At 41.9% G+C, this 14,132-nt stretch overlaps 1 protein-coding gene across 3 annotated transcripts in view; it reads left to right on the forward strand.

Moving 5' to 3' along the window:
- Positions 1–2,517: 2,517 nt before the first annotated feature.
- The window catches only part of OTC (ornithine transcarbamylase), a gene marked incomplete at both ends in the record, with an annotated part of 55,715 nt that continues 44,100 nt past the window's right edge, over positions 2,518–14,132 (forward strand). For all 3 annotated transcript variants that reach the window (XM_079911063.1, XM_079911065.1, XM_079911064.1), the window contains 3 exons: positions 2,518–2,594; positions 9,580–9,718; positions 11,186–11,267. In XM_079911063.1, coding sequence (XP_079767189.1) covers positions 2,518–2,594; positions 9,580–9,718; positions 11,186–11,267 — 298 coding nt within the window. The remainder of the gene's footprint in view (positions 2,595–9,579; positions 9,719–11,185; positions 11,268–14,132) is intronic.

The following is a 14,132-nucleotide window of genomic DNA, read 5'->3' on the forward strand; positions in this document are numbered from 1 at the left end:
TGGCAGGTGGATTCTTAACCACTGCACCACCCGGGAAGTCTCTTATGTAGGAAATTAAAAAAAAAAAGTGGCAGGTATGTAGGTGAAGACAGAATGCCAAGGGGATACAGACAGGACATGGACACTCATGGTTTTGTGCTTTTCATATTGGTCTTGGTGGTGGCAGGGCTTCATTTAAAGGTCAATGATAGAGTGAATCCACCCCTCCAAATGTTGTTACCCCACACACCCTATTTGTTCCTTCCTCTGGGTCTACTCACAGCTTCCATCCTTTGCTGTAATATCGTTTGTAACCCCCTCCAGTTTTGACAATTCCCTAATTCTTCCCAATTCATCAAGGACCAGTGCCACTTCCTTCAGGAACCCCATCTAATCCCCAACCCCCATTGATGGAAGCTGGATGATGGACACTCCAAGCTGGAGGTCCCATAGGGCCTGAAGCAAGGGAGCAGGGAATAACCCCTACCCTCTTGGTTAGAATGCACAGGGTCAGGGGACAGAGACAGAAGTTGTGCTCTGGAGTCATTCCAAACGGTGAACGCCATGTGAGAAAGGGCTCACCATTCCTGGTTATCACTCTACCCCTCAGAGCCAAAGCGGGCAGTTGAAGTGGAATTAAAGGAGTCAGGGGGCGGGTCTATAAGAGCACCTGTACAAATTCTGAGGAAAAATGGAAAACCCTGTATGGTGTTTTTCCACCTATAACACAGATGTCTGTTGAGATAGTTTGTCTTTTGAGATTTAGTGAAATTACCTTTAAGCTCATCCCACTTGTGGTACGGTGCCTCTCTTGCAATCTCTCTGGGGATTATGGGGGGGGTAAGTTTTTCTTAGTCCCTTCTGGGGAACTGAGCTCTCACCTCCATAGAATGACGAGGGTTTATGAGTCACTTTGGAATCTCAGCAGTGCTGCCCACATTCCCCACCACACCACGGCAGACACTTCTTGATTTTTCCCCGAGTGTTGTTCAGATGAGTTGTTTGTGTGGGTAGCATATTTGACTGAAGATGTGGGCTTTATACTAGCATTCAGTTGAATGCAGTTTATCGTCTTCGCTTCTAGTCTCCCTGCAAACATCCAGTTTCCTTCCCTGTATTAGGTAGAGTGGATTTACTCTCTAAAACCTATCCAACAACTGGCCCGTTCTGCCTCTTCAACGATGCTTTAAGGTGATCTTCTCAAACAAAGCTGCCTTCTCTTCTCCCACGTGGAGCATTCATTCTCTATCTTCTCACCTCTGCACCTCTGCAAGCAGTCTGCCTGGAATAGTCTTTCCAGAACAGATTTGCCAGAGGTTTGGAAATCGCAGTCTTTCCCTCTCTTTATCCCACCTCATCCTCTGTGAGTACAAGGGAATCGTGTCAATAAATTTCCCTGCTGATATTAATTATGACATCACGACCATCCCTGCCCCTGAAGTGGTCATAGTTGGCTTTTAAACGACACTTTTTTTTTGCATTCCACAAACATCTAGCAAGTGCTTACCTTGCCCTCCCACCCTCCCCACTTAGAGTTCTTTCCCTTCCCTGTGATGTGGAGGCACTTTATCTGGACCTCCCCATGGGCTGGTATTATGGATATTTATTTACAGATATATGACCCTTACTGAACTGTAAACTCTGCAAAGGCGAGATCATCTTCCTTCCCTGAAATTCCAGCCTAGCCCAGTATCTGACACAGAACAGATTTTGAAAATAACTGATTTCTAACTGTGGATGAATGAATGAGTGTGAAGCTTTGGATGGCCCCTTAGTGATCCGGAGAGGCTGCCAGGGGAGGAACATTTGGTACCCCACCTCCCTGCTTCTGCTGAGTATGGGTTTCTGCTGGAATTATTAGGCAACCCCTTATTTATTGAAGACCTACTATGTGCAAGGCACAGTGGGAGCTCCAGGACAGAGATCTTTTTACTCCATCTCCAACCCCACTCCAGCTTTTTGCCACACACACACAAGTACCTTCCAGGGCACATCTTTCTATTTGTTTTTGTAGAAAGGCTGGGACTTGGAGGAAAGTGATATCACTGGAAATACTCAGGGATGTCACGTCTACATCTGGGCTTTTGCACTGCCAACTCGCATTTTTGGAATGACTTATTTCTATGTTCCTTCACAGCAGCCAGCACTGCAGTGTCTTGCATATATTATACACCCAACGAGTACTTGTCAATTGATTTTGTACAAGTATGTGACAGCATAAATATATTATGAAAAATGAGGAGTCTGTGCACCAAAAGAGTCAGGATTCCTTCTCCAAGAAAAACAAAACAAAACCCAAAACAAACAAAAAAAACCCCACAGTGGTGGATTGGAGCTTGGCTTAAAGTTCAAATGCTCCTGGACCCTGCCCTGCAGTATCTCTAACCAGGGGAATTTGATAAGGTAGTTGAAGGGTGATATTACCTTTGCTCTCTCTCTGTAATCAAAAGGACTCTTAGCTTTCAGGTGGACCCCACTGGCTACCTTGGTGCGGCGTTTCCAAGAGCACAGAATCATCCTTTTCACTATCGAAAGAATATGCTGTTTAATTTGAGGATCCTGTTGAACAAGGCAGCTCTTAGAAACGGTCACAGTTTCGCGGTTCGAAATTATCGGTAAGTGATGGCCAGAGATTTGAGTCTGACTTAGGAACCGTGGTGATAAATGAAACTCTATTCTGCAGAGAAGTGCAGCCTCCTAAGGCCTCTTTCTGCAGGGTATAGTGCCAGGTTCTACCCTTGTTGGAGACAACTGTCTCTAATTCCAGCTGAGCTTTCATTTCTCGGTCCTCTGTAATCAGATTTCATGGGGCACTGGGAGGTGACGGCGGGTTGGGGGGGCGACTAACCGTGGCACGTATAACAGACTAAATGTTCTGGACATCTTCCATTTGTGTACATACTAAAGGAGCAACTGGCTGAAGGAAATGAGAGGAACTAATCTCCACAGGGCCTTCAGCTTGTATTTGGGTTTGCCTGAAAACAATATATCATTCTGGGGCATGGTGATTGATTCGATCTTTAAAAAAAACAGACCCCAAAAGAACGACTACATAAATATTTACAAAGTTGCATCCTCCTCACAGCCAACTGGCCATGCCTGCGGTCGAAGGTGGTGTGGAGTGTGTCCCTGGGGAAGAGGACAAGGGTGATGGGTTAATCGGGGAAGTAAGGCCATCAAATCCGGACATTGTTGCCAGAAAGCTTCTAGAGTAACTGCCTGTTAACAATCAGAATTTTCCCAGTGCCTCTTGACAACCGAAACCGACCTCAAAATGACCTCAATGACTCTTAAAGTTAGAAGCTTCTAGTCTGAAGGTTTCTCCCACTCTTAGGAAGTGGCCCTGTGATTTGTGGCCCTGGGCCTCCCTTCTCTGGGCCGCCTGACAGCTCTGGACTCTCTGGACTCTACCATTAGCACCACTCAGAAGCCAGAACAACATTGTAAATGATATTGTAAAGTTGGGACCTCAGAGCCACAGAATAATGCCTTCTCCTATTTTACAGATAAGGTAGATGAGGCCCAGAGAGGTTATGGGGTTTACTAGTTAGTGCCAGAGTTAGACTATATAAACCAAGCATCTGGAGGAAAGCTCAGGTTTAGAGTCTAAAGAACTGGGTTCAAGGCCTGGCACTACCACTCGCTGGCTATATAACCTTGAGCAAGTCACTAAACTTTTCTGTGATGTTGCTTCACTTATAAAATGGGAGAAAGCGTAATACCTGTTCTGCCTACATCACAGGGTGCTTCAATCATTTATTTAATAAACACTTATTGAGCACCTACTTCGTGCCACGCCCTAAGCAAAGTGTTGGAGATACGGTGGTAAATAAGGTAAATAAGTTATTTCATTCCAGACACATGAAATCACAGTCTAGCAATAATCAGTGAGATAATGTGTGTGAAAACTGTCAAGTGACAGGCACATGTTCATTATTTGATCATTCCATCCCGCTGAGTTACATCAGATGAAAGTGCGATGAAATTTCATTCCACGGTTTTTAACAAAGACTCATCACTGAGCTGGAAACAATCAACTGAATGAATAACCAAAGCTTGGAGCTTAAACTTACACTCCTCTTTGAAAATCACAGTGATGACTGATTTTTTTTTTACCATTATTACAGGTTAAATTTTTGCAAGTAAAAACCTCTTCCAAATATTTAGGCATTTTGGGGCATTTACTAAGATTCTATTTTCTCTATCCAGTAGCTAGACTATGATTCTGAAAATTCCGGCTAGCCATCTCTCACAGTGAATGGGGACTGAGGCAAAAGCATGGCTAAGTCAGCCCAAATCCATACCTGCTATTTGAAAATATGAAAGTCTCAAATCACTCATGTCATTAGAAACTACAGAGCATGAGTCTCTATTGAAAAATGGCATAACACTGAAATGGTGTCCTCTTCAGGTGGCGTGAGTATTTTTCTTTCCTGCTCTTTTTGTTAGCCACCCTACCTGCCAGCTAGATGATTTCAGAATTGCTGATCTCCAATAAGACCTATAATCTTTGACGACCCCTTAACAATAGAGAAAATCTCCCCATTATCTCTGCCTGTATGGTACTTTTACTTTGATTTTCAGCCTTCTGCAGAGATTCGGGTTCTTCTGCATCCCCCCCACTCCCCCATTCTCCCCTCCCCACCCCTGTCTCTCTTGGGAAAGGCGGAGGGCGCTTGTTACATACCATGTGAGTGTAGCGCTAGAGAGTAGTAGGAAATATGTGGTTAGGGTTTGGCAGTGCCACAAAATAGGGACCGCACAGTTTTGAAGCGAGCAGCCGTATCACATGGGCATGATAAAATGACTGCTCAAGTGAGGCTGCAGCCATCTACACAGGCTCCCGATCAATCATTTTTAGTCAGTAATTTTTTCTTTTCTTTCTTTTCTTTTCTTTTTTTTTTTTACAAAATCAATAGGATCAGACACCAAGACTGCCGAGAACACCCAATCCATAGGCTTTTCATCTCACAAACAAGGCTCTAGAGCCTGGCTGTGTTTGGATAATAGACAGTGTCCTATGATTTGTTCCTATTAAGGAAACCACTTATAGCTTTTAAAGAAACCACTAAAATAATATCTTTCTTTATCAGAGAAGACCAACTTGTAAGTGCAGTTCAATTTCATCTCACAAATAGCAATTTCTTCAGAGAATATTGAGCTAAGCCACCCAATTCTGTGGAGGTTATGCATTGGAGCTGGAGGTGACTGGTTTTCAGGTATTTCATTCCAGGCCTCTCTAAGGGCTTACAGAACTCATTAAGTTCCCTTCATCCCACACACGTGCCGATCTATACATACGTGGACATGCAGACGAAGCAATTACAGGCCATCCACGCTCTTGTGTAGAGGAGAGAAAACAGTCCTCTTTGATTATTCACATTTTCCATCATAATTGAAAATGAGTGCCTTTTAAAAAACATATTTCTTGGGGCTTCCCTGGCGGCACAGTGGTTAAGAATCCACCTGTCAATGCAGGGGACATGGGTTCGAGCCCTGGTCTGGGAAGATCCCACATACCGCAGAGCAACTAAGCCCGTGCGCCACAACTACTGAGCCTGCGCTCTAGAGCCCGCAAGCCACAACTAGTGAAGCCCGCGTGGCACAACTACTGAAGCCTGCCTGCCTAGAGCCCATGCTCCGCAACAAGAGAAGCCACTGCAATGAGAAGCCCGCGCACTGCAACGAAGAGTAGCCCCCGTTCACCGCAACTAGAGAAAGCCTGTGCGCAGCAATGAAGACCCAATGCAGCCAAAAATAAATTAATTAAAACAAAACAACAACAACAACAAAACATATTTCTTCACTTCAGAAAATTATACAAGGCATGAGACCAGGAATGGAATGGGGTCATTATGTTTCCCTTGGCCAACAGCAGAATTGGGGTTTTATTTCTAGTTTGTTATTTTTAGTAATTTAATAATTTAACTAAGATAAAAGAAGTAGAGGCGGCCACAGTTTTTTGACAGTTTCGCGTTTCCAGCCCTTTAATAGTAGGTCTGCACGAATCCTCATCCCACTCTTCAATTTTCAGATGAGGGCAAAGTTTTACAGTTTTAGAATACTGACTATCTAAGGTATCTTAGAAACCATCTAGTCACCCAGTTATCAATAGTAATTTATACCACATATGAGCATGTGGCAACAGTGACAAATGTTGCAGGTATATTTTTATTAATAAATTATTATTATTGTTAATAATAGAGAAATTTGGAAATGATTTGTGCTTTTATTTTCCAAATCAATAGGATCATATTCAAGTGTTTTGTGAAAAGAGGGTCACTCTCCCTGCCTTGTGTTGCAATATACCTTTCTGAGATGGAAAGAAAGGGATGAAATTAAATTTAGGCCACTGAGAATTCAGATGGCTCCAGTATGGCCTGTGGGAAATCTTGTATTTATGAACTTCATGAGCGTTGTGGAAGTCAAAGACATGAAGGATCACTGATTTGTAGTTCATTTTCTTACTTTGTCAGATGAGGAATTAATGCCAAAAATGGAAAATGATCTTCCCAAGGTCATAGTTGAACTAGGACTCGAATTTGAATATTTAAAACCACTGCTCTTTTCATTCCACTGCTTTGATGACTTCGATCCTTCCAAATTGATCAAATTGGCCAATCTCCCCTTGTTCAATATCCCCCCATCCTCTCCCCCACCTTGTTTAAAAGATACAGCCAAAATCTCAGTAAAGACGAAAAAAACACCAAGAAAATATGCCTTTTGTATCAGTCTGCAATGTTAAAGAAACACCAAAATCTCTGCCATAAGGCCCACTGGCCCTCTCTTATGCCTCCAGAAGCTAAAGTCTTTATCGCAAACTCTCCATGGGGATCAAAATATCATTTAACACTGAATTTTTTCCTACTCTGGCAAAGTCAGTTTCTGACTGACCACATTTTACTCGAATTAAGCACTTTCTCTTCCAACAAAATACAATTATACAAGGGAACACATCCAGGTTGCCCCCGCTACTCCAAACAATTTACTAGAGTTGGAAAATGCAGACTGTAGCAATGAAAGGTTTCATTCTGCCAATAGAGAATACTCTTCCATTTTCTAGCTAGGAAGATATTTGGGTGAAGCTAACACAAGGGTTTACTATTACCTTGGCCTAACTTCTTAGCATTCAGTGGTTTGGGGTGAAGAAATCTCTGTAATTATTTTTTCAAGGGATAAAATTAATGTAACAAACGAGTTGCCTTTTTCAAAAGCTCTGCTATAACCGACTGCCATGACAGTTTTGACAGAAAATCTGTATGTGGTTCCCATTGTTTTCTCCAATATTGTATTCTCCCCGTTATGTGTTGGCTGAAGAATGAGAATGTGGTTTAGGTCTGGTTTACCAAGGAGACACACTTGAGTACAAAGAGACCAAGCATTTTATGGGAACACTAAAATAGTGATTCTGGCCTTGGTCTGGCTCATGAACTAGAGTAGGCTGCTTCCAACTGAAGCACTGGGTCTCTGTGAGAACTTAATAGCCCTTTAGGCCAGCGGTTTTACCTAGCTAACTCGCGTGTGAGTTTATCACCAGAAAGCAAGAAATGCTTGATACGGACAGGAAAAAAGGGGTCTGTGGAGGAGGCATTTCAACATGGTACAATTGTGGAGGCTTTTTACTTTTCTCTAATTTTTAAGTAGCTTAGGAAAGAGGTGTGGCAACTCCATTTTGGAGCAGAGGGGAGGAGACAGTAAACAGGATAGGAATTTAAATTGGAACCATTGTGTTTGCTTTCCTTCCAGTGATAAATTTTCCTGGTTAGCTCTTGATATCTATGAAAAACAACTCTTTTTCCCAAGACAACATTTCCTGCCCCGCCTCCTGGACAGAATTGAGAAAGGCGGTGGCTGCTCTAATGATTTTTCAATGGTGTAAACAGTACGACCCCCTTCACCAGGTGAGATACAGTTTTTAAAAAATTTTCCAGTTAATTACTCCAACTCTCACAGGCTAGTATGACAGATTTACAAGATCTACCTTTCCACTCTTTTTGTCCCCAAGAACCCAGGGGACTTACTCTGTCCAAAAGGGGTTCACGGAAAGAGGTAACCAAAATATTGGTATAGTTCATTATTAATGTACTTCGGATTTGGCCCTCATAGTGCTATGGGCAAAAACTTATCCCACCAGGTCCTCTCACCAGTTTTCCAGGTTTTTGCACTTGACACAGGCTGCTAGGCATAGGATCCAAGGTTATAATGCTTTTGTTTCACATGCATATGTCCAACCATTGTTCCTAGTAGTGCAAATACAATACTGGAGTGGTTGAGCCCTAGAGGATTTCAGCTTTAGCAACATACTAGACCACAGTCAAGTCTCCTCCATGACTCTTAGGTCTTGTGTCCAGCCTAGGCCACAGGCCATACTTGCTCTTGCCTCAACATTAATTCTGTTTGGGGGGGCTCTTGGTATCTTTTTTGTCTTCAGACTTTAGTCATGGCATTGAAAATCCATCATGGTGGATCTCTCTAAATTTATTCTCAGAAATCTGCTGAATTTCTTTTTAAAAAAATTTTATTTATTTATTTTATTTTTGGCTGCATTGGGTCTTCGTTGCTGGGCACAGGCTTTTCTCTAGTTGCGGCGAATGGAGGCTACTCTTCGTTGCGGTGCGTGGGCTTCTCATTGTGGTGGCTTCTCTTGTTGTGGAGCATGGGCTCTAGGTGCGCGGGCTTCAGTAGTTGTGGCACGAGGGCTCAGTAGTTGTGGTGCGCGGGCTCAGTAGTTGTGGCGCACAGGCTCAGTAGTTGTGGCTCACGGGCTCTAGAGCGCAGGCTCAGTAGTTGTGGTGTACGGGCTTAGTTGCTCCGCGGCATGTGGGATCTTCCCGGACCAGGGCTCGAACCCGTGTCCCCTTCACTGGCAGGTGGAATTTTAACCACTGTGCCACCAGGGAAGCCCTGCAGTACATTTCTTAAAGTTAAACAAAAATCATTGTTATTATTACACATGCTTTTACTGAGACTCTTTGAGGGAATAAAATAAGCAGAGGACTTTTTTCCCCCTAAAAGTTAATAGAAAAGCCACAGGGTCCATTGTATCTGACCAGGGACAATAAAGAACAAATCTTCAAGAATAGATCTGAAGGGCAGTAGAGGGAAAAGAATGAAATTGTTTTCTATTATATGTACATAACAAATTCTGTTTGTACCACTGAATGATTTCAATGATAATAGCTAAAATTTATCAAATACTTATTATATGCCAGACACTGTCTGATTTCCATGTATTAAATCATTTCATCCTTACAACAACCCTATAAGATTATTATACTCATTTTCTAGGTGAGAAATTTAGGTGCAGAGAGAGTTTAGGTAACTTGCCTAACTAATACATAACAAAGCCACTCATATGGTTATTTCCAGCAGAGAAGAATTCAGCCTCTTTCCTCAAATTTTTCTTTTCTCTCAACATTCAGGATGCTGGCTATCTAAAATGTAAACCACAGCCATACCAATTTGCAATGTTGCTATGTGTCTGCTATGTTTTGTGTCAAGAATTAAACAGTGAATTACCATAGGACATAGATTTTGTTTTTTTGTTTTTTTTTAGATTTTGTTTTCTTAAATGTATAGTTCTCTTTTTCTTTTTTGTAGATGTGGACAACCACTGCAAAATAAAGTACAGCTAAAGGGTCGTGACCTCCTCACTCTAAAGAACTTTACAGGAGAAGAGATTAAGTATATGCTATGGCTATCAGCAGATCTGAAATACAGGATAAAACAGAAAGGAGAGGTATGTAGCATTTCCACATTACCTTCCACTGCTACCAATCAGCCTTTTTAATGACAGCCTTTCCAGAGAAAGAGGGAAAAGAAAATACATTAAAATTCCTAAACAGTAGCTAAGTAATGAAACTACACAGGCAAGGTAATTGATTATCACTGAGTGTACAGGCATATAAAAAGCATAAAAATCAGTTATTCAATGACAATTCATTGCATTCCTTTCATGTGGAATGTTGAAAGTCATTATTAACTGAATCAGAACCTAAGGAATCATTTCTCTGGAAGGATTTTATTTTTATACCTTTTTTCTTTTCTCTGTGTGTTTTCTATCAAATGAAAAATAAGGATGATACATTTTTTCTAGCAACAAATTTCAATTGTGGATGAATATCAGATATATCATCATTAGGATAATTTTTAAAAATTCAGGATGATGTGACAGTGTTAAAAAATTTAGATTAGCAAATAAACAATTAAATGGTAACCAAGTAGGAGAAGAGATGGGATATGGTGCCTTGCGGGAAGCATTATTCTGCATTTTAAGCAATTTATGTTTGAAACACGCTTAATTAATGCAGCAGCTTCATTTAGACTGCTTAATTGTGAAAGTGTTTTCATATTCCAAGCTTGCTCAGAAGCATTTGAAAGAGCTGGTTTCAGGTTGAGAAAGTTTTACACAACCTTGATTTTCTTATCTAGTTCACTAGCTCTCCAAGCTCCTAAGAACGAACTGAAAATAGGAGTGACTCTAAGTGCTATGGGTTCCTATAGAAGACCTTGAAATAAGGAGAAAATGTCCCCCAAGATCCCAGGCTTTTTGTTCTTCACACCTCGTGGTGAGGAAGGTTAGCTGGCAGGAATGTGTTTGTTCTAGAACTCATCCTACTGGGAAGTCCATCTACAGAAGAGGAAGGAGGCAGAGCTCCACCCCACACCCAAACTCTCCAGATTGTTTCCACATGACTTCTAGGAACAAAGTCTTTGCACTCTCACAAGGATGCGTGATGAAAGTGTAGCTGAAACTCTGGAGCTTCATCTTTAGGAGTCTGAGTACCCCACGTTGCGACAGAGAAGCACATCCCTAGCTGAGAAAACACTTCTGAACCAAGCATCTCCAAGGGCATTGAACACTGGTAGAGGTTTTCACGGATTTAAGTAAGAAGATGGCTCCAGTGTGAAATATTAATAAACTTTGGAACAAATGTTCAGGTTGAACCCAGAGCAACTAATACTACTTTCTCATTACGTGTCAGTAAGCTGTGGGAGTTCCTGCTCCCTTCCCCCATTTGTATACAACATGAAAAAAAACACTTTAAATTCACTGTTTAAATAACATCTGAACACTTGTTTGGGAACAGTGTTAATTATTCTACATTTTCTGATAATGTAAAGAATAAGTTTTGAAACGTAATCCTTGCTATTGGATATAAAATGTATATTTCATTTTAATTGTATTCTTGTCCTTGACTTTCAGTATTTGCCTTTACTGCAAGGAAAGTCCTTAGGCATGATTTTTGAAAAAAGAAGTACTCGAACAAGATTGTCCACAGAAACAGGTGAGTCCGTAGACAAACTTGGACTTGTGTTGAAGAGGGGGCCAGAGGGTGAGGACCTGGGAGGAGTAGCCCAGTGGGGGCATTTGTTTGTCTCTTTGGCAACAACAAAGGGCAAACATTGTCACTGAGAATGAGTAGTGCAAGCCTCTGCATGCTCTTCCCAATTCTCATAGAAGCTGCAAGCAGAAGGCTGAGTCTCATCTGTAGGGATTCCATGAGGACTTGGGTAGAAGTCCCAAATAATTCTTCATGTTCAGTACAGAATGTCAGTGGGCATAAATTCTCAGGCCTCCAACTCATGTCAGCAAGAAATGTGTATTTTTCTAACATGTAAAGAACTTTTCCTTGTTTGTATCAATTTTGCTGGATGATGGAAACAATCTCTGCAACGCTAGGCAATCCTCAGTTGTTTAAAAAGTGTTTACTGTGTCAGTTTAGGGTCTCTTCCCCTTTTCCCCACAGTCATGGTTAAGTCCTGGAGAGTATCTCAATGTCCAGGCATCTAAGAGCTATGGGGATCTGGTCACTGGTCATCAGGACATCATCATCACATGGCCATGCTGAAATCTGCGGAGACTTCTGAACCTTGGACCAGACCTATTTGACCTTGACTGGCTCCCAGTTACTGTGGAGTTTGCTTTACTCTGATCACAGGATCTGAGCTATCTCTTGGTTTGGCTCTCTCAACCTCTTGGCGGCTCTGCACGCCACAGTGGGCACAGAGATATTGCAAGGCTCTCTCTACTCTATCGTTCCTTCCTCTTTCTGGGTGCTAAGCAGTTCTAGAACATTCGCTCCCTCCTAGAACGCTGTCTTAAAAGCAAGACACAGGTGATCTCAGCTCTGGGGTTCCCCAAACTCATCTGAAATTTCCATCATGCTCCCTACCCTTCAGTCCTTGGCTTGGGGGACCGACAGCAGGGTACAGTGTCAAAAGTCTATTTCTGTTGCTTCTTCGCTCTTGCAGCTTTTCTTCCCCTTCCAGTTCCCAGGTGATAAAGCAAGAGGAAAAACTGGCTCTGACTATCCATGTATTCTTTCAAGTCTGCTGTTTGTGCCTGAAATCCTAAGCTGTTGAAATTCAAAATTTCTTTTTTCTCAAACTATGATCTCTGTAATGAGTTTCAAAAAGTCTGTTTTGAAACTCATAAGCCATACATCACCTCTTGTTTCTCTCTGCATTTCTGCTCCATCAGACCTCCCTTGAATCAATAATATGACTGCCCAAATGAGCAAATGGATAGGACTGAGGAGAAGGTACCACAAACAAAAACATGTTGGTTGATCCTTTGCATATCTTATCCTACTTACAAGCATCAGAGCTTTCTAGGGTTCAGAAGCAAACAACTACTTCATGCAATTCTTGCCTTGTAATGATCAGCAATGAGGTGCCTCAAATGCATAACAAAATGGAGTTTAGAGTGATCAAGTGACTTGCTAAGTTCATGCAATTAATACAAATTGGCACCAGGATTCAGATCTCATGTTTACTGTTCTTACTAATGCACTCCCCTTGCCCTTTGAGAGAAGGAAGGAGGAAGAAAGGAAACATATAAAGTGTCATCTAATCTTTAAAGTCCTAGGAAGAAAACTGCTGAGAACATTTTGCTCTTTAAAGCTGGGTTCTTTAAAAGGTCACAATGACATTGACGTTTAGTAAAGGAAAAATGAATATTGCATAAGCCAGTCAGTAATTCTGAAATTCTGCTCCTTTTCAACATTGGTTACCATCTTTTAAAATCATTAGTACTTAAGAGAGGTGTTCTTTTTTGAAGTCATCAAAAGAATCGATTAATATGGGCTTCCCTGGTGGCGCAGTGGTTGAGGGTCCGCCTGCTGATGCAGGGGACACGGGTTCGTGCCCCGGTCCAGGAAGATCCCACATGCCGCGGAGCGGCTGGGCCCGTGAGCCATGGCCGCTGAGCCTGCGCGTCCAGAGCCTGTGCTCCGCAACGGGAGAGACCACAACAGTGAGAGGCCCACGTACCGCAAAAAAAAAAAAAAAAAAAGAATCGATTAATATATAGAAGTTTCTCAATTTTAAGTTTCTTTCAGATTATTTTTTCTTGGTTCTTAGTGTTGTCTACCACGTTTCTCTGTTCAAATGTTATTTTCGATTTAAATACCCCTGAATAAGTGATCAGTTTTACCATGCACATATCACGTGGTAGTTAAGCTACTAATAAAACCAAGAGTGAAGATTTAATAAGCTTTTGGGTACAGACCCTGTGCTAAGTGCTCTACATTAATTACAGGGATTATCTCAGTCCTCATGACAACTCCATGAGGGTGAGACCACTGAGGAAAACAGGCTGAAATAGGTTCAGCAAAAGGCCCACAGACATATAGCTAATAAATGGCAGACCCAGGATTAGAAGCTATTATTAAATGTATTTTTAAGTGTCTAATTTAATTCAGACATTTATTAGTCATGTTTTATTCCAATAAAGCTGTTTCTACAGGTCGCATTAAGCATTTTGTTAAATGATGGTTTTCTATAGAGAAATGCTCTGGGACTTCCTTGGCGGTCCAGTGGTTAAGACTCCACGCTTCCACTGCAGGGGGCACAGGTCTGATCTCTGGTCGGGGGACTAAGATGCTGCATGCCGTGCGGCAAGGCCAAAAAAAAAAAATGCTCTGAAATCTGCACAAAATTACAAACTATAACAAATACATGAGAAAAGGAACATACGATCATAAAAAGTTATGGTTCACAGAATATTCATCACTATCCTCAATAAATACCCATGGGTCTCACTGCATATGGCATCCTGCCAAACTCAACAGTAGGAGAATCAGTCAGAGTAAGCAGCTGATTTAAATGCGTACAGAAATGGTAAACCTCAACCCCCAACACGGCAGAGC

Source organism: Stenella coeruleoalba, assembly GCF_951394435.1.
Source record: "Stenella coeruleoalba genome assembly, chromosome: X".
NCBI lineage: Eukaryota > Metazoa > Chordata > Mammalia > Artiodactyla > Delphinidae > Stenella > Stenella coeruleoalba.